General features: G+C 37.0%; 3 protein-coding genes across 14 annotated transcripts in view; 2 read left to right on the forward strand and 1 right to left on the reverse strand.

Moving 5' to 3' along the window:
* The window catches only part of kcnc3b (potassium voltage-gated channel, Shaw-related subfamily, member 3b), a 42871-nt gene extending 38910 nt beyond the window's left edge, over positions 1-3961 (forward strand). For 5 of the 11 annotated variants that reach the window (XR_010911905.1, XM_067489398.1, XM_067489394.1 and 2 more), the window contains one exon: positions 1314-3961. Coding sequence is in view for 1 of the 11 variants with exons in the window: in XM_067489400.1 (XP_067345501.1) it covers positions 1314-1327 (14 nt within the window). In the remaining 10 variants the exon portion in view is untranslated. The other 6 variants (XM_067489392.1, XM_067489393.1, XM_067489401.1 and 3 more) reach the window with 2 other exon arrangements.
* A 5375-nt stretch (positions 3962-9336) lies between these two features.
* Positions 9337-14546, forward strand: LOC137105621 (potassium voltage-gated channel subfamily A member 1-like). The gene is made up of 3 exons (XM_067488066.1): positions 9337-9641; positions 9925-10695; positions 12653-14546. The coding sequence occupies exons 2-3, from the start codon at positions 10009-10011 to the stop codon at positions 13556-13558; spliced, it is 1593 nt and encodes a 530-aa protein (XP_067344167.1). The 5' UTR covers positions 9337-9641; positions 9925-10008; the 3' UTR covers positions 13559-14546.
* Positions 14547-15911: 1365 nt separating this feature from the next.
* On the reverse strand, positions 15912-19032 carry fgf21 (fibroblast growth factor 21). 2 transcript variants are annotated; one of them, XM_067488067.1, is made up of 4 exons: positions 17010-19032; positions 16838-16915; positions 16608-16711; positions 15912-16519 (listed from the first exon to the last, which is right to left on the reverse strand). In XM_067488067.1, the coding sequence occupies exons 1-4, from the start codon at positions 17152-17154 to the stop codon at positions 16220-16222; spliced, it is 627 nt and encodes a 208-aa protein (XP_067344168.1). In that variant the 5' UTR covers positions 17155-19032; the 3' UTR covers positions 15912-16219. The 2 variants fall into 2 exon arrangements, with proteins under 2 accessions (XP_067344168.1, XP_067344169.1); XM_067488068.1 differs by having other exon boundaries at positions 16838-17136.
* Positions 19033-19083: the final 51 nt, after the last annotated feature.

Here is a 19083-nt window from a genome sequence, read left to right on the forward strand (position 1 = left end):
TATTTCTAATTTTGTGCAGATAGATTCATGCAAGAGAAGGCCAAGAGAAGATCTGGATGGTGAAGTTGGGCATTACCTCTGCATTTCATACAACTGCAATAAAACCTTACGTTTAAATCAAACAACTTCTTTCATGCTCACAGTCGACTAAATTCGTAACATTTACTGTACAATTGACCCTTAGAAAAGATGATCTCTGATTTGCTAATGCCTGTTCTCGATGGAAATTGTAACTGTAACCATACAGTGGAACATGAGAGAAGAAGATGTGAAATGAGGAGCAGGCAGGATGAGCTAACAGTGCTTTAGTAAAGGATAATGTTTGTATAGTAATTTGGGTGGATTTGTGCTGGTGAGACCAAAGCAGAGGTGTTTAATCTCCATGGGAATAAATCATAATGCCTGCACAGGTGATACAAGCTTTGCTTGTCATAATTGTAGGTAAATGATATAAATTTTTTACCTACTGTTGTTGACAAACATTTTTTTGAATTTGAACCTTTGTTGGCATAATGCATAGCTTAAGCTGGGGGTTAGGCAGCCTGAAATGGTGTCAGCCAATTAAATTTTGCTTCAGAAAGTACTATTTTTGTAAATGTGGAAACATGGATAGCATTGGGTATGATTGTATGTGTCCATCTGACAAAAATGTGTTTTACATCAACTGTATTATACTGCATTGTTCAAACCAAACTATTTGCACAAATGTACACATGCAGCACGGATATGAGTGCCACTTTGAAATGCCCATAACTACTCCTGTAAAAATGAAAGCAATATTTGTAGATGGAAGAGTGGAGAGAAAGGTGCTGGTCATTTGGCTTATTTCATTCTTGCTACTGTTTTGTTTTTTTTGTTTGTTTGTTTTGTTTTTTTTATACTGTCAATGACCAATTATTTAAGAGTTACTTATAGTATGTGCCAACATCCTGTGTGTAAGGTAGAAATTGGAAATTTTTCTTTTAGTACGAGAGTTGTCATTACACTTTAAATTTTGCACTTCATTCTGACACGCACAGTTAACCAGCAGTTTACAGGTAATGGTAATACTTGATTACTTTCCCTTTGTACGTACTGTTATTAACACTATGAAACTGTGTTCTTTACATTCATGTAATTGGCCAATTCCAAACCTGAGAACAAGACAAATTAACTCTAAAGCATGATTGGTTTATATTAGCTCAGCACTTATGTAAACCAATACAGATTCATCTTGTCAGTTTAGTTAAATTTCAATTCCACTGAACTTGATATAAATAATGTTTATTTAATGTGATCTGAATATTAATGGATTTCTGTTCTTGTCTTCACAGTGTTAAGTTTCTAGCATTCGCCTTTTCTCTAATGAGGAGTCAGTAACTGGTAAACACAAATTTGCGGCAGGAGCCACAAAAGCACCAGGCGTGACGAGGATGGACAGTTTAAAGGACATGTGTGGGGTGACAAGAGAGAGACCAATGGTAATCATGAATTTAAAAAAAATCATATGGTCTGCTCCTCACATTGTTACCAAAGCAGCTTCTTGGATCCCTGACCACAATTTGACAACTGTTTGACTGACTCCCCCTCCACCACTTTTTTTTTTTTGGCAAACTGACTGAGCATTGCACTGACACACTTTGGGAGAGATATGGACTCCTGATTAAAACATTCCAGTTAACATCTCTCTGAAAACATTATACTTGCCATCTTTATGAAGATCAACTCATCAATTGAGTGCTGAACATCTGAGCAACTTCACAACATACTGAAAAAAAAAACACTTGTCTTCACAAAGGACTGAATGAACAATGTAGCATCTCTGCTAACATACTGTAGCATTTGTTGGCTGGGAAATAACTTGACTTAATCCATCACAGTTGAGAGAGGAATTTATGCATTCAAGGCATAATTTAGATGTCATTTTCCTCCCAGGTTCCTTTTCAGTGAAGAAAAAACTAATGATGAGAGACAAAGGATTGGTCTTGATAATTAAAATACTGTACTTGACATTCCAAAAAAAAAAAAGATCTACTGAATAAAAACAGCCCACATGAAATCATACACAAACCACCATATCTAACAACGCTCATATTCACCCAAGTTTAGCACTTGTATAGCATGTTTGCCACTGAACCAATGTCTTCCATTCACTTCTATCAGACTGAAACACTGCCCTCTTCACAAACACTGGCATAATCAAAAACAGGATTAACTATGAAGGTGAACCATTTAAGCACATGTAGCATCACCTCAATCAGGTTGTTTAGTGTTAACCGTACAACCCCACCTGAAACGCTCACAGTAAGAATGGTGGAAAAGTCTGATCTTTATCTTTCATGTACTAACATGGGCCTCCCCCCAAAACACCAAATGTCCTGTAGTATGCACCCTATGAATGACCTCTGTAATTTCTTGTAGATTAGGAGAAATATTCCACTTAGGTTGGTGTTTGCACTAATTTTGGCCATTTTATGGCACAAAGTAAATCCTCTAGAAGAACTTAATCCTTTAACTGCCACCTTCATCCTATCCCCCTTATGTACATTTAAATGTACCAAGAATTTTTGTCACGTTTGACTGACATAATGCTCAGTAATAAAGAGCAAAAAGACTCACTCAAGGAGATGGATGTCCTAGAGACAACTGCCAGTCTTTCTTCATATCAAGGCATATTGACCTGCCCAAATTGCAACAAAATGAACCCCTACCTTTTACATCACATGAAATGATCCATTTGCTGGAAATTCTATGTTATCATTTTGAAAGGGACCAATCTGATATATATTCCCCCTGACACAAAGGCTGACACTGCCAATTAGGCACAAGAAACCCCAGATGCTTACTGCCCCATCTCTCTCTTGTCCGTTTTGCTGCCAATGACTGCTTCACTGGCAAGTCCAGGTCAAGATAAGAATAGCCCATCAGGGGGCCCTAAGGCAAATGGTAAAGTAAGAAGAAATGGACCAGAGCAGAGCAAGTGTGGAAGTGTACAAAGAGAACAAATATATATTTTGATAAACAAATCAACTATCCATGGCTTTGGAGTGAAAGAAAGAAAAAAACTCAGCTGCAACTGTGACTAGAAAATCTGGTATCATGAAATGCATTAAAAGTCCTGGAAAAAGATGAGAAGGGAATATTTTATCATGATGGTTCAGCAAAGTTGTTTTCCACACAAGCACCTGGAAAGACAACTGAAAGACAAAAAGCAATGACAGACTCTTACCTATAAAGACACGGAGATGACAAAGAATGGACGCTGAGATAAACAAATGAGGAAAAAAAAAAGATAATGCATTTTTGTAACTTTGTTTACCAGCATGACTACTTTGCATGACTGTCTTTTCTGCAAGCCCTTAGTTGAAGACAAGGGTGCTAGAAATACAAAAAAGTATACACAAAATGAATTAAAAAAATGTTATATGCAATTAATGTTTTAAAAAAGATTATAATGAAAGAGAAGAGCTATATTTTGTTTTCAAAAGTAAAAAAAAAATGTGAATATTGAAACATGTTTGTTTGCAAAGTACACCCTGAACTATGTTTTGTTTGATGAAATCTCTCTGCTACTACTGCCCAACATTCTTCATTCCAGTCTTTTTTGACTGCTGCCATTATTTTTTATTTTGTAAAGCAACAAACATATTTTTTAACCATCCAATCCACAGTGATCATTCGAGACTTTGGCAAACCAGAGTATTTGCACAAAGGATGTTTGCCGTTAATCACTTAATCTATGTTTTCCTCCTCAAATCATTTGCACAACTACCGTAGCAGCAGCCGCAGCAGCAACTGCAGCATTTCGAAATCCAACAGCTCTTCATACCACAACGTTGACTGCTTGATTAGTACTCATAGTTTGCTTTTTTCTTTGGCAATAATACAGGAGTTATTACATGATTGTAGCAGGGCAAACGGAGAACCTTAAGCGAATCGCTAATGCCTCAGTGTTAAAGAGGTTTTTAAAGGCCTTGGATGTTCCATGGCAGGAATTTGCTAGTATAGGCAGTTCTACTGTTCCATTAGTGCTAAGTAGAAAAAAAAAAAGGGGAAGCCCAATGCAGGTTATTCAATGAAAATCAGTAACAGACTATGAGAGATGCTATATTGGCAAGCAGTCAAGAGAGATTTTAGGTTTGCATGGAACAAACTGCCATTGCAAAGTCTGTGTGTGGTTTAAAGGACTCAGGTGTGTTGGTGTGTGTGGATGTAGGTGTTTTACTATTTTCTTCTAACAAAAAAAATCTAGTATATAGACAATGATAATGTGAACACCTCACAGTGATGTGTAAAAAACGCATGCATTATGACTTGATAATCTCTGAAGAGGAAACAGAGTCTTGACGTATCCTCTTAGCCTCCTATCATTGTTTGTCATGAATCCAGTCCTGATAACTATGAACACTGTGCCGTGTTGTAGAGCAGAAACGTCTTCCTCCAAGAGGCAACTGAAAACTACTCACACTCAACAGTGTCAGCATGAGTGTGTAGAGGTAGCTCGTCTTCTTCTTTTTTTTTTTTTTTTTTTTTTTTTTTTTTTTTTTTAAGTTAGATGGCCAGGTCTTCGCATCCGTCATTACCCATGGAGTTACCGTCATCCAGCTGGCTAGTTGGCAGCTCATTACAGCACACAGTTCAGTCGTGTGAACACCAGTCAAAGAGACCCAGAGCTTCCAAAATGATGTCAGTGAAATACTTTAAGTGTTGCGAGAAAGAGAGCATGAGAGATACCAGTGTCCACTGCGGGGAGATTGAGCTAAAACAGGAGTAAAACAGGAGTCTAAATAAAAAGCATAATTCTTGAGTGCTCTTTAACCACCTCATTTTTGGTTTGGAAGTCCAGGTGAGTTTAAGGCCCTGCTGGTCCAGGGCTCAACTCAGGCAGCTGAATGGTCCTCCATACATTCCTAGTACACTGCAGTTGGAGGCTTACCAGAATATGGGACTCATTGGTGTGATATAGACTATCCAAGAATTCTATTGAGTCTACGCTGGTTTTACAGGGTCTATAACTTTAGTGTATTTGCAAAACTGGTTCATGGGATTTTGTTATGGTCCTTTGTCTTTTTAAAACTCGCGGTTTCATTTACCCTTTAGGAATGCATTAAGCCCCAGTGGCCTTGACGGTCACAAAGACATTTATGAATATTTCAGAGGTAAACTTTGAAATATTTGTGCAAAAACTTTGTGCTTCACCCAGCTCTTTGTGCTTTTCTTTATGGCCGAGTATTGTTCTTTCCTTTCAGTATTGTTTACAGTTAGTTGATCTTTTTTTTTTTTTTTTCATTCTTTATATTGTGACTGCTCTGCCAATGCCAGGCTGAAAAAGATGTTTTTCCTTTTCTATTGCATAATACTGCCATTTGATTTAGTCATGTTGAACAGAATGATTTACAATGTTGAGAGTGCTAAGTCTGTTTTATTTTCCTAATGTTTATAGTTTGTTATAAAATGTCAGATTTTCTGTGTAACACTCACATGACCAAAAGAAAAAATGCTTTACATGGTAAGTAGGTGCCACTGTTAAAAGTTAAGTGTACTGACAGTACTATAACGTGTCCTTTTCCAGATGTTGGAAGGTATTTTGTGGTCCATGGAAGACACAACCTTAATTATATCCTATTTATTTTTTATCAGAATAACGTGCCTGTTTTATTTTAATGTTGTTGTTTTTTTTTTTTTGAGGACACTGTATGCAATCTGCACCATAAATGCCACTGATCGACACTTACTGTATGGTCCCTGAGACACAGATGTTCTGTCATCAGTTCAAATGATTGCATCCATGTATGTAGAGGCTACATGGCTTTCCATAGAGTTACTTAGCAATCACACTAATCTAAAAATACTTTATTTTGCAAATGATAAGGCCAGAGATGTTTTAGAGACATTATCATACTGAATAGATTTTAATAATATATTTAAAACCTTACTTTAAATAGAATATGATAAATACCACAGAGATCATGCTAACATACATACAACTAGCATTACAGACTGACATCATACAGTCATGTACTCATTCCAAAGAATAAAGATGTATGTTTATTTTACATGCCATTACATTGTATAAAACAGACTTAGGTACTAGTTCATTGTATTGCAGTCTTAGTAGGAGAGTGAATGGGGTGAAGAGGTGGTCAATGGAGTATCTGGTTGTGACTTATGCCGGATTTTATTTTTGAAATGTTGGAACACAAAGAACAACTCATCAAAAACTGTATAAAGTATATTTCAATGGAATGTTCATGATCTATCTTTTTATATTTTGAAGAAAAAAATAGAAACATATCAATAAAGTGTCATAATTGAACATATTTCTACTATTGAGACTTAAAATGTATGAATGTCAATGCGATCTAATGTGAACCAATCTCCATAGCAGCTTGAATGAACAACTGATTAAAAGTCATGAGATGCTTTTCCAGAGACATTAAAAATGCTTAAAATCATTGAAATGAACTTAAAATAAACGAAAAAGTGACATCAATGGTGTGTCATTTTGTTTAAGCTTTTTATTAATGAAATATGTGATGCACACTGACTGAAATTGTGTGCTCATCAAACACTGTTCATCAGGCTGTCAGAAACTTAGATACAATACAGTGATTGATATAATCTGACTTGAAGTGAGCACAATTTGGAAAGCCAAAGTCTTCTAAGAAACTGAAGGATGACACATTGAATTTGTGGAAGTTTAATGACACGGTGTATAATGACAGCATAGTTTCCTTTTTAGCAAGTGACTGTTGCATTAAACCATCTGAGCCTGTAAAAGATATACATTCACATAATTGGTAATCTATAATTTTGAGGTCACTTCTAAATGTCATGATATCTGAGAATAATGAGGTAATGTAGATGCTTCTTTTCTTGCTCGATATCAAATAACTCTAACTTCTGATATTCAAGAAACTGGATTAAACAAGTTAGAATCTTCAGCATCTGGTATAATTATTATCTAAATTGATACAGAATAATTTGGTTTTTGGACGTAACAATAGACATCATAAACTGGACAGAGATTGGACAACCACGTAACTAATGACAACAGGAAAAATAGTTTTAGCTTTGCTGTTTTGAAAATGCCTTGTATCCATGACTAAGACACTGAACAATACGCTGGTTTAAGGAACACATGACAAGAAATAGTAATATGGTGGTGATGAGTCATCTATTTTCTGCTTATGTGGACTACTGTTGTCTGTATTAAGTTGTTCTACATGATGAGGAATTTCAGGAGGTTTATGCAGCCATAACATGGAAGTCACAATGTTTTATGTTTGTGCTAGAAAGCTGCATGAGAGCTAGACAATTTAAAGCCATTTGACAGAATTAGAAGCCTCTGTCACAATAAACCATATTTTAACCTTATGTTGAATATTACTTAACGTAGCCCATATTGGACATCATTTTGTGGCATATTTTTAATATCCTTTACAGTCAAAGAAACAAGACGTTAGAGGAATATCTTACTGTATTAGAATAAAGCTTGAGTTTTGTGCATTGTGGAATTCTGTTCATCATTTTGTCTCCTGAGCTATTGCTTCATGGGCACATTCACGCAAAACAAATCTAATTCATGGTAAGCTGAGATTTATGACACAATTCGATGATACATGAAATAGGAATGTAATTAGCAGCACAGTAAGCCCTGTATTTTATTTATTGATTTATTATTATTTTTTGACTGAAGCAAATGTGAGGCCTCTTTTTTCTGCTCTGTGCCAAAACTTGATCGCCCTCTGGTGGTATTACGCAGTAGTGCTTTCAGATGCAAGTGGATCTGTGAGAACCATCAAATCTAATTAATGTTTGTTTCAATCTTTGTTGATTGATTTTGCCATTTAATTTATTGGTGAGATCCAAAACAAATTAACTAACATTTTTTAAAGTAGCCTAGCACACAAAATAGCCTCTCTCTCCTAAAATGTATTGTGCTTATTTTCTTCTTCTTCTTCTTCCTCTTCTTTTTCTTCCTATTATCATTAAAACATGTTAAGCAATGTGACCTTAATCCCAAGCCATTTCATAAAAAAAATACTGATAAAAATTGTTAATGTTTTGCAACAGATTTCCATACTGTTGGGGGAAACCCAGAAGAAGCAAGCTAGTGCATGCTACTTCCTGATGGTATCTTATTATTTTGAGTGGGTATCAAAATAATATTTAATGCACATTGTTTTTTCGTTACATTAATAAAAATTATTTACAGTATATCATTTTACTGGAAGGGGATGCAAACGTAAACTCTAAACATACAACACTATGAATGTGTTTCATCGTCAGTAACGACAGAAATGGTCAAGTCACAATAACATTGATTCAAAAGTTTATATCCCCCTTGATCAAATAATTCAAAATTACCTTTAATTTCTGACATAGAAACATTTGTACTATCACATTAATGTGCAATAAATATCAAGGGATTCAAACTTTTCTAACCAACTCTGTGTCATTATTTTGATTTACTAAGTCATTATTGTCAGTATATTCCTCCCAGTGGTTAGAAATGGTTCCTGGTTTTTAAAGAAGTTACTAAAATGTATTCAGAAATGTGTTAACAACTTATCGGTATCCTCTCTCACTGCTTGCAAACTGACAGCTAGCAAAGATCCTCCCTAATTGCACCTGTTGATCAAGGTTTAGAAACAGATAAATCTAAATGTGTTGAAAATCATTAAAATCATTTAAATAATTTTATAAGAAGTACATGCAGCATACGCAGTATTTTCAAGCTCTTTTACCAATTTATACAGAACATACACGAAATCTAATCCACATTAAAGAGAAGCAACATGTTATGGGATAGTATGATCTGTGATCATTACCATAAACACATTTTTTTAATCAATTTAATGCAACGGTGTTATCATAGAGCTGTAATTGTGCTGCTCTAGATTATATTTATTGGGCTAATACGTGATAAAAACAATAAATCATAGTTTGGGAATTAAAAACATAAAAAAAAAGTTTGCAAAATGTGAACAATATGAACATTCCCCAGATCATATCTGTATGGACGAAAACCTACCACTCAAACAAAGTGATCCAACATTAAATATTTGCTGCTTATCTGGACAAAAATAGAATCACTATAGGTTTAACAGTTTTTGTGATTTAATAATACACATTCAAATCAAATAACTTTTACAGTAAGCCACGTTTCTTTGTCTGTCTGTTTGTCTGTGTACCATGCTCATTAGAGAGGGTAACATCACTGAGTGCCAGGCTTATATGTGACATTTGATAGTAAGGTTGAAGGTTGTCATGCCACATAGCTAAAATGGAGGAAAAGGACAGGGAGGGGTTAGAGGGGTTCAGCACAGATTGAATTTCTACAGGACAGCATTCCCAAGAAAAAAAAAAAATCAGGACAGACAGTGCAAGGCAGCAAGGGACAGGGCAAGACAGTAGGTGTCCTCTGAGCAAACAAGTGGAAGCACAGTTTGTGTACAACTTGGACAGAGATATTAGTTGGAGTGTCATAGGACTCGTGCACAAGTATCAATTAAAGGTGGACAGCCGAACAAGGACTTGTGTGTATGACAGATGGACATGATGACAAAGGGAACACAGACAATCTGATGAGCCACAGCAGGCAAACAATGTGATTTTTCATCCTTTCATTAGCTCTGTCAGCAGCTGTTCTGCACAAAGTAAGTAAATACTTTTATGTCACTCACGGAATACTAAAAAAAAAAAACCTTTCTGGTGCTTCCTCTGCAGTTCACCATTATAATTTATCACAATTAAAGACCACTTTCAAATATTTTGGGGCGACTTATTTAACGTGTTCTTGAATTATATTCCGTTCTTTCGTTTAAAACGTAACAACCAGATAGTGCTACATTATGTTTCATTTGCTTCTCCTGCCAAAGGCTACAGTTGGTGATGCTTTTCAAATCAAATCCACTGATGGACCTATCACTCTGGTTTCAGACAGGTTTTCTTTTAAGTCCAGTTGTTCTACAAATTCTCAGGAGAGTGGCTTCCAGAGTACTCTAGTGTGGAATATAAACAGGGATGGACAGCGGTGACCCACAGGATGATGAAAGAGAAGGCCAAAAGAAAGAGAGAGATGGAGAGAAAGATAAACAACTGAAGAACCAGCTCAACTGTAAGGAAAAGGGGGAGCAGGAGATCAAAGGGAATGAGAAGGAGAAGAAGAAAGAGAGACGGCGATCTGGGTCTCTGTGGAGGAGTGGATGGGCACTGAGTGAAAGACTTGCCATCAACGTCTCAGGCATGCGTTATGAAACTCAGCTTCGTACTTTAGCCCAATTCCCTGATTCCATGCTTGGCGACCCCAGGCGGAGGTCACGGTACTTTGACCCACTTCGAAATGAGCTGTTTTTGGATCGCAACCGGGCCTGCTTTGATGCCATTTTGTATTTTTACCAGTCAGGGGGGAGGCTTCGGAGGCCTGCAAACATACCCCTGGACATATTTATGGATGAGCTGCTGTTCTACGAGCTGGGAGAGGACATCATGAACCGCTTCAAGGAGGACGAAGGCTTTACAAAGGAGGAAGAAAGTCCGCTGCCATCCAACGAAGTTCAGAAAAGACTGTGGATGCTGTTTGAGCATCCTGAGTCCTCCTCTGGTGCTCGAATCATAGCCATCATCAGTGTTATGGTCATTGTGGTCTCCATCCTTATTTTCTGCCTGGAGACACTGCCTGACTTCAGATATGAGAAGGAGGCACGAGAGGTAGGAAATTTAGGTCTACAAAGGTAGTGTAGTATAGAGTGGATAGGGAGTTACATGATGGGATACAGTGGTAAGTATGTAAACAAATGATTTAGTCACCTTGATGGGTTGAATAAACTGTGGATTAAATGCAATCAAATTAAAAACGTAAGTATGGTAGGGGTAGGTTGAAGGTAAAGTTTACATGAGACAAACTACTATTGGTAGTAATTTTATTTTAGAAATAATAATTTTATATTCTATCTTAAAACAGAGACTGTGGACTGTGGAGTTTTCATCAAACCACCTCATCATAAACTGTTTACTGGATGTGTGTGACTGCTTGTGATAGAAAGAAACATAAAGGAAGTAGATGTTTACGTAAATGCACACTTGGTGAGTAGTGCGGTGTATTAAAAGAAAGAAAAAAAAAACACATAGACAGCTATTAGCCAATATATCTGGAAGCAGACCAGAGAGAGGAAGAGACACTGAGCGAAGTTTATGGCTTGATTATTTTAGTCGGCTGTTAAATTCGATATACTCAGATTCAGGAAAAGCTAAAGGGTACAGGGAATAAAAGGTGGTGCCTGGAATACAAATGAAAGGAGAGAGTGGACAGGAAGAGTGAAAGCGATAGGCAGTTAGGTGTGTGAATACAAGGTCACCCAAGATACACATAGATAAAGTTGAGCCAAAGCTTTGCGGTGGCTCAGAATGGGAGCCTAGCGGGTCTCACAAGATGAGTAGCATACGATGGGTCATGTTAACACATTCCTCCAGGACTGCTGTGCTGGGCCAGGCAGCCGTCATACAGCTGAGCTGCCAGCAAACTACTGTAACTTAGCTGTGTCGAAGTCAGCGGTAAACCCACTAAGCTGCATTGGCAAAGTTGTTGCAGTGGCCAGGGAGACGGATAGTGAAGAAGGTGGAGATGGATGAGGAGCAGTGCAGGAAGACGATCTCATGTTTCTCTTCAGAGATCTCACGGGGTTATATTTAGTTTTAGGAGAGCCCTTGGAGCAGATCAACACATAGATGAGCACCGTTAGTAATAAACACTGTCAATGACCTGCTACTGACAGTTCAAGAATAGTCAGTTTATCCAAACTATCCTAAAACTTTATATATTAAACACAACCCACTACAAAATACTAAACTGATCCTTTTCAAATGCAGGCCATCTATTTTCATGCTTTTATCTTGCTTTTTATCTTTTATCTTGTCAAGTGCAATGCTTTAACCCACCACCATCTAATGCTTGAATGTAATGCCACAGTAACTGACACGGAATATGGAAAAACAGGTGGGCTGAAAAAGAGATTGGTACAGCTATGACGGCAATGTAAAGCCGCAGATGTCAAACGGTTTTACTGTATGACGTTTCCAAAAGTGACAACCAGTGAGATGGAACACAACATACCCAAGATCAGTGTAGTTTATTTGGGCACCACAAGTGTAGCAGTTTGTAGATCATATAAAATAATATGCAACAATAACCTTTGATGAAACCTTAAATTTAGTATTTTTTATTTTTTAATTTTTATTTGCTTACTAGTGTGGTAAATGTACACCTGGAGCCACTTGCCAGTTAGCTTAGCCACAGAAAAAAAAGACCAATAACAACTAATGTAACAGTACTGTATTTTACTTTATAATCTGTACAAAAACAAACAAAAAATTTTTATCGTTTTAAGGTGGATTATGTGTGATTATGTGCTGGATGACTTAATTACTTTTTTTTAAAGATTAAGCAAATGAGAGAACTTCAGAGTTTGTGTTACATGTAGGTGGATTATTTAACTATAGATGCCACACCCATCTTCCCCTTCCGTCTTTATGCACAGCTAAGCTGACCACCAGTTGGTTTTATACTACAGAATAGATTTATTCGTGTTATAATTTATAATGTTATTTGCTGGGTTATGTTTTTACTTTATAATTATGTTTAACATTTTTTCTGCCTTTTCCACCTCAGGACTATTTTTACAAGTACCACTCCCTGGCAAAGAACATATCTGAGAACATGCCTCTTCCTCACAGTGTTTTCCATGACCCCTTCTTCATGGTGGAGACCATATGTATATGCTGGTTCTCCTTCGAGCTCCTCATGCGGTTCTCTTGCTCCCCCAGCAAAATGCACTTCTTCAAGGATGTGATGAACATCATCGATTTCAGTGCCATCTTACCCTATTTTGTCACTCTGGGAACAGAGCTGGCCAAAGACAATGATGCTAGTCCGGCGACATCCTTGGCCATCATCAGAGTCATCAGGTTGGTACGGGTGTTCAGGATCTTTAAGCTGTCTCGTCACTCTAAAGGCCTCCAGATCCTTGGCCAGACATTGAGGGCCAGCATGCGTGAGCTGGGCCTCCTTATCTTCTTCCTGTTTATTGGCGTCATCCTCTTCTCCAGTGCCATCTACTTCGCTGAGGCAGACCACACCAACACGGCATTTATCAGTATACCACATGCCTTTTGGTGGGCAGTTGTCACCATGACCACAGTGGGCTATGGTGACATGTACCCAGAAACAGTGTGGGGCAAGCTGGTAGGCTCAATGTGTGCCATTGCCGGTGTTCTTACCATCTCGCTGCCAGTGCCTGTCATAGTCTCCAACTTCAGCTACTTTTACCATCGGGAGACTGAATGTGAGGACCGAACCGAGTACACGCATGTTCAGACAACCTTGTGGGAGAACGAGGAGGCAGAAGGGGAGGAAATAGATGAAGAGGATAGGGATCCAGAGGTAGAATATTATGCCACTGAAGGCATTTGTAACCCTCTGAATGGCACATTGCTTGTTGGACTTTGTACAGGGCAGAGCACAGAATTCAGAGGAGGAAGTACATATCTGAGGGAAGCATTGGTCACTCAGGTTTAGTGAGGGGGAATGTTGCATTGTACTATTATTACAAAGGTATGGTGGGAAATACTGAAAGAGAATGAAAAAGGAAAATTAAGCACAAGAGGCAACAAGACCAGTTTGTAGATCTGCTGGTCCATGAAAAACTAAGAAGAAATTTGTCTCAGTTAAACAAATTATTTTTTATTTATTAATGTATTATTTCCTTGTTCACTGGTGTTATTTATTGCAGCAATAGCCAGCCAAAAGCAACCTTTTTTATTGTATAATTTTAAAAAGGAAAAAAAAAAAAGATTTACAAGTTACATTCTCAGGGTAATCATATATATATGAGCTATTATTTATTCAGGCCATAAGCTTTTGTTTGAGATGGAAATGACTTTCTGAATGTTTGATTGTGCCTTGAAACTAAGACGTCTTAGTACTGTCACATTGTGCCTTAATGTTTGAAGTGGAAGCAGATGTTTGATTATCGACAGCGTAGATGTCATGTGTCATCAAAACTCAACCGAACACCCACAGAGCAGCCGTTGCAAACAGTTCTCTGTCTATGAGAGGTGAGAGTTCTCAAAGAGTTCTCTCATAAACCAACCCCACATTCTCAACATTCTTCTGTAGGTAATGTAAAAAGTTCACATTTGTGTAGTTTTTGCCTTATACGACCTGAAACATCAGACATTCAAGATTCAATACTCAAAGAACTTTATTGATCTCACAGATAAATGCGTTACAGCTGCTTTCTGCAAGAAAAGTAGAAAAAAAAGAAAAAGCACCTCAACCAAACCAAGGAGAAACACATATTATGCAATGACACATTGCTACCTACTCTATTTATGTTAAACAGAAAGATTTGGATTGCTATAGCTAATGTTATATATTTCTCTGCTTAACTGTGCAATCAGTGTTTGCAATAAAAATTGAATTTTGTTAATTTTCTCTAAAATAGCAGTGTTATTTATGTTTGGCTTTGCTTGTGACTATTTTGAGCAAAACCCTGATAAATCCCCTTGATAAATCAATAGACAAATGTATTAATTTCTGATCAAAGGACATGTGTACTAGCTGATTAGGCTTTCAATGTTATGGTGATGGAAAGGAATTCTTTTCCTTACTATTGACATTTAAAAATAAGGGGATGCAAACATTTGAACCCTACAATACACTGGTGTCAAAGACAAAAACGTACACAGTAGCAGTGTTATTTAAGTAACAAATTAGAGAAACACAATTACACTTATTCCTTTACTGCCTGCTCATACTGCTCCTCTGAGCACAACATTTAGTCAGTGAGGTCTGCCAAAATAAATCTGTTTCACACTGTGTGACCATGGCTGACCTTTTCTACAGCTACTAAGCTCCCAGTGGCTTCCAATAACATTGCTCTCATTTTCACTGGAACACAAAAGACTTTCCACGAGATCCAGTAATGACCCATGGAAGGTATGTGTACTAACATTGCTAGTGTACACCTGCATTAATAATGTGTTTTAGTTTGGTTTATTTCAATGCAGGGGGCATAAATATAACTTAAGCTTTTATGTGACAAAAGCTATGTCCCTGGCTCCCTGGAGCAGACTATCACTCATTGAAGCAGCATTAAGATGAAAAGAAAGAGAAAATGTGGGAATGTGAACATTACATCACAAATGAAATTGTCATCACTAACTTGAGCTAAAATGTTATGTCAGATGATGAATGGTTATTTTATATGTAAAAAGGGGATCGATATTCAGGAAGGATGTTATCTAATCAAACATGCCAAACATGTTACAAGAATAATATTCATGAGATAAATATCTAGAACTCCCTTCATACCCAGCTTTTTCAGTGCTATGGGAAAGGAAACTAGAGAGAAGTGAGGAGCACATTGTTTAGTTTGAACAGAATCAAAGAATATGTGACAGTTCATTTTTGGCCCAAGCCAACTCCAGTTCAAAGATCCTGTTGTCACAGCTCGACAGTTTATTTTAGATGGCTCAAAATCAAAACTCCTACATTTCACAATCTGTTCAGTGCTCAACCCCTATTTTTACACCCACCATTCAGTAAAGAATAAAGTGTCTAACAAACAAACTGCACATGACTTTGATGAAGAACTGTAGAAACAACAGAATGTAGGTAAAAGCCACTGGTTTAATGCATCACCACTGACTTCAAACATGAAAACGCGGGGAACATGGCCATTGTTACTTATTTACGTCGTCCACTAGAGGACACTCATGCTCTCACAATATTAAGGCCATTTGTGCACTCAAAGCTGTGAACATTGCCCAGAAGGAGATCTTCTCATCTGGTAAGTGTATCCTCTGGTTTGTTTAACCACTTCCCTGAATTGCTTTGTCATTGCGTGAAAGACTTAGACAAACAAAAGTCAAAATTTATATTCTGTTTATTTTCATTCAGAGCATCTCTTCTGTCTGATGAACCCAGCTGAGTAGTACAAACATAAACTTGCAGGACTTTCCAGTAACATCCAGTTTCAAGAAACTGAGCCTCACATTTCAAAATCAACATTATGTGGCAACACTGAACATTTCTAACTCAGACACAAATATTCCTAAGTTACAAAATTTGAAATCCTTTGAGCTTTAATAAAAAATAAATAAATGTTGGACAAATGCCACACATACAGTACACAATAAATAAATAAATTAAAGTAATTACCATCATAAAACCAATTCATTTTCGTTTCTTGAACATTGAAAATTGAGGACTGGCCATATAATTTAGGCCCATTCCAAGAGGGTCATCAGAGTCCACATTGACATATTTCTCATTGTTTGGTGGTTGTTCAGACACACTCTCCCTAATCAGAGTATTCCTCAGTGGAAGGAATCGAGTGAAGGGGACTGCTTGTCGATCTGGGGACTGTTTTGGAGCCAGAGACAGAGGAAATCCGTGGTGCGAGGAAAGGAAGCGGGTGTATCCATCTGCCAATAGCAGTTCTCTGAAGGTGCAGTCAGCTTCTGTGTAGTGCGTCTTCAAAATGACAACAGACATAAGCTGTCAGTGAAAAAGAATGAGGCCCAACACTTTAGGATATGAATGGTTTCATTGCTTCCTGTACCTGCCCCCTCAAGCACCCTTCATTGTCCACACAGAGAAACAGAGATGACGTCTGGCCCTTGATGACAGTGTGACCTGGTTTTACTGACTTCAGCTCCAGCACACCTGTAAACACAAAAGTATGAATAGTCTCATTTTAGTTTCCTTTTTCTTGGTCCTAAATTAATTGGTGGATTTTGTGATAGATTTACTAATTTGGGCCCAAATAATTAATCTGCTTGTGACACTTACTGTAAGAGGTCTGAACATCGCTACCTGACACCTTCCCGTCCTGGGTCATCTGGAGATACATCCCTCTTCTGTGGTTATCTGTAATAGAAAGAAATAGGAAGAATGTAGTATAATGAAGAAATTAGGATGTTTAAAGGCAACATTATAACACAGTGGAAAGTATTATAAATACCTGTATAGAGATGCCCTTCTCTGACTTGATTGTTAAAGGATAAAAGTGGGTTGGAGTCAGAGAGATAAAATGACACACAGAAACGAAGTGGAATCATCAAGAAAAAAGACAGGTAACAGAAAGAGGTGTTTTGAAATAAAAACATTGGGAAAAATGTAGAAGCCTTCAAAGGATATAAAGAATAAATAGATAAATATAAACTTAAAAAAAATTAAATAGAAATAGATCAGTTCAAGCAGGTTCTTTCAGTCAAATTTTAAACTGGAGCATGTTTTGTGCCCTTATAAAGGAGTTAGGAGAAGGAGGTCCTACTTCATGAGGGTAATGTATGAGTCAGACATTTCTAATAATTAAACTGCTGAGAGGAAGACCCGGGTTTTCACACTATGTATGGGCTTCTTCCGTGCCGTTTACAGTAAGAGGTGCTCGTAAAGTTGAATTTTTGGACACCCACCCAAGTTCAGGTGGGTTCGAATTCTTCTGAACCAACCAGAACACCAGAAATGGTTATATACTGATTTTATATTTTCCACCCAACGTCACTTCCCACCAGTTCCATTTTTGAACTTAATATATATAACCCCTAGAGTCAGGGTTTGTGTATGGTTGTGTCATGTAATTTTACTTAAAGTCACCCCCCCCATTACTGGATTCGGTTGTTAGTTAAATACTAAAGGTTTTAGTTGTGGATTTGTGATTTCACACTGACGTATCAGTATTGATGTTTTATGGACAGCACAGCTGACAGTAAGCCACTTACAAATACACACATTACCACTGCAAGACCATGAAATATTACTCTGCGTCATCTGTTAAATAAATTATAACAAACAACTTGCTGTTTTTTTACGATGTTTATCTTTTTTTGATATGAGTGTGTGTATTACAGAGAAAGAATGAGAAAAACTGTGGGTGAAACTTATTTATTAAGGAGAAGGCAAATGTTTACAGGACTGCAGCTGTGCAGTCACTAGAAAGGTTGTATGTCACTGTCAGCTTGTAAACTCACTGGTTATAAACAAATATCTGTACTAATGTTATAAGTTATTAAGTGCAGTATCACCAGTGCTACAATGTACTGTATGGATCATCTGTGACAGTTTAATTTATTAAAAGAGTGGAAACATATTTCTTCATGTTAAGAGTGAGATACAAACAGAAGTATAAACTCTATGGCAGATATGAACACTAAAAACTTTATATCTATATAGAGGTTATTATATCAGCTAATCATATTTGACTCCCTCATACCCTCTGCCGGTAAAATCAAACAAATTCTGTGATTAATAAAAATGAGAAATGCTGCTAAAGCTGGAAAGCAGCCAGGACATGGTGCTATCCTGTCAACTCTTTGCTTAAGCCAAAAACACTTATATACATGCTTTGAGTATAAGATACAAATGCCGTATACAAAATGACAAATGCCGTCAAATAAAAAATAATAATTTTCGGTATTTTGGTGACCCCTTTTATAAACCCAATATTTTGTGACTTGTTTTTCATATTTTAGAGTAAATACAACCCCTTTTTTGTTAAACGTCACCTGTTTCCTTTTGCCTGCTTGCTTGGTCCTGCACAGTCTCATTGTATTGGGTTGTGCATTCGAGTGAGTTTTAAAGCGGTTTAAATATAAAACATTTATTTTAAAATGTATTTTAAAAACAGTTCAGGTTGCAAGATAATGGCTCAAAAAAAGTAAAATATATTTCAATAATCAATTTTATCTCTTTAGAATAAAAACATTTGCTAACTAAAGGGTTTTTGCTGATGGCCGTGGTGCTCATTTTACCTATGACTGAGCAAAAACATTTGGTAGATGCTGTACTTAACTTTTTTGCTACTATATACAAGCTGTAGCTGCCAGCAATTGTTATTTCTATGTTAATTTCTATTTTTCACAAGGATGCTATTCCATTACAGGTTAAATATCTGTATGTTTGACCACTGGCACAATTGCAGTCATAGGACCAAATTAAAAGTAAAAACCATGATATTTCACCTCTCTCATCACTACATGGCATGTTTTTTGGTTTTATTTAGTTCTTATTTATGTTCCTGGTTGCTAAATATTCAG

This window comes from Channa argus, chromosome 20 (genome assembly GCF_033026475.1).
Source record: "Channa argus isolate prfri chromosome 20, Channa argus male v1.0, whole genome shotgun sequence".
Lineage (NCBI taxonomy): Eukaryota > Metazoa > Chordata > Actinopteri > Anabantiformes > Channidae > Channa > Channa argus.

What these genes read in the sequence shown, in the direction of transcription:
- fgf21 (XM_067488067.1), bottom strand. Translation starts at nt 17,154, where the DNA reads ATGTTTTTATTTCAAAACACCTCTTTCTGTTACCTGTCTTTTTTCTTG. An exon ending in AGAAGGGCATCTCTATACAG is followed by an intron (nt 16,916 to 17,009) that starts GTATTTATAATA and finishes TTTCTATTACAG; the next exon opens with ATAACCACAGAAGAGGGATG. An exon ending in CGATGTTCAGACCTCTTACA is followed by an intron (nt 16,712 to 16,837) that starts GTAAGTGTCACA and finishes TTGTGTTTACAG; the next exon opens with GTGTGCTGGAGCTGAAGTCA.
- LOC137105621 (XM_067488066.1), top strand. Translation starts at nt 10,009, where the DNA reads ATGGACAGCGGTGACCCACAGGATGATGAAAGAGAAGGCCAAAAGAAA. An exon ending in ATGAGAAGGAGGCACGAGAG is followed by an intron (nt 10,696 to 12,652) that starts GTAGGAAATTTA and finishes TTTCCACCTCAG; the next exon opens with GACTATTTTTACAAGTACCA.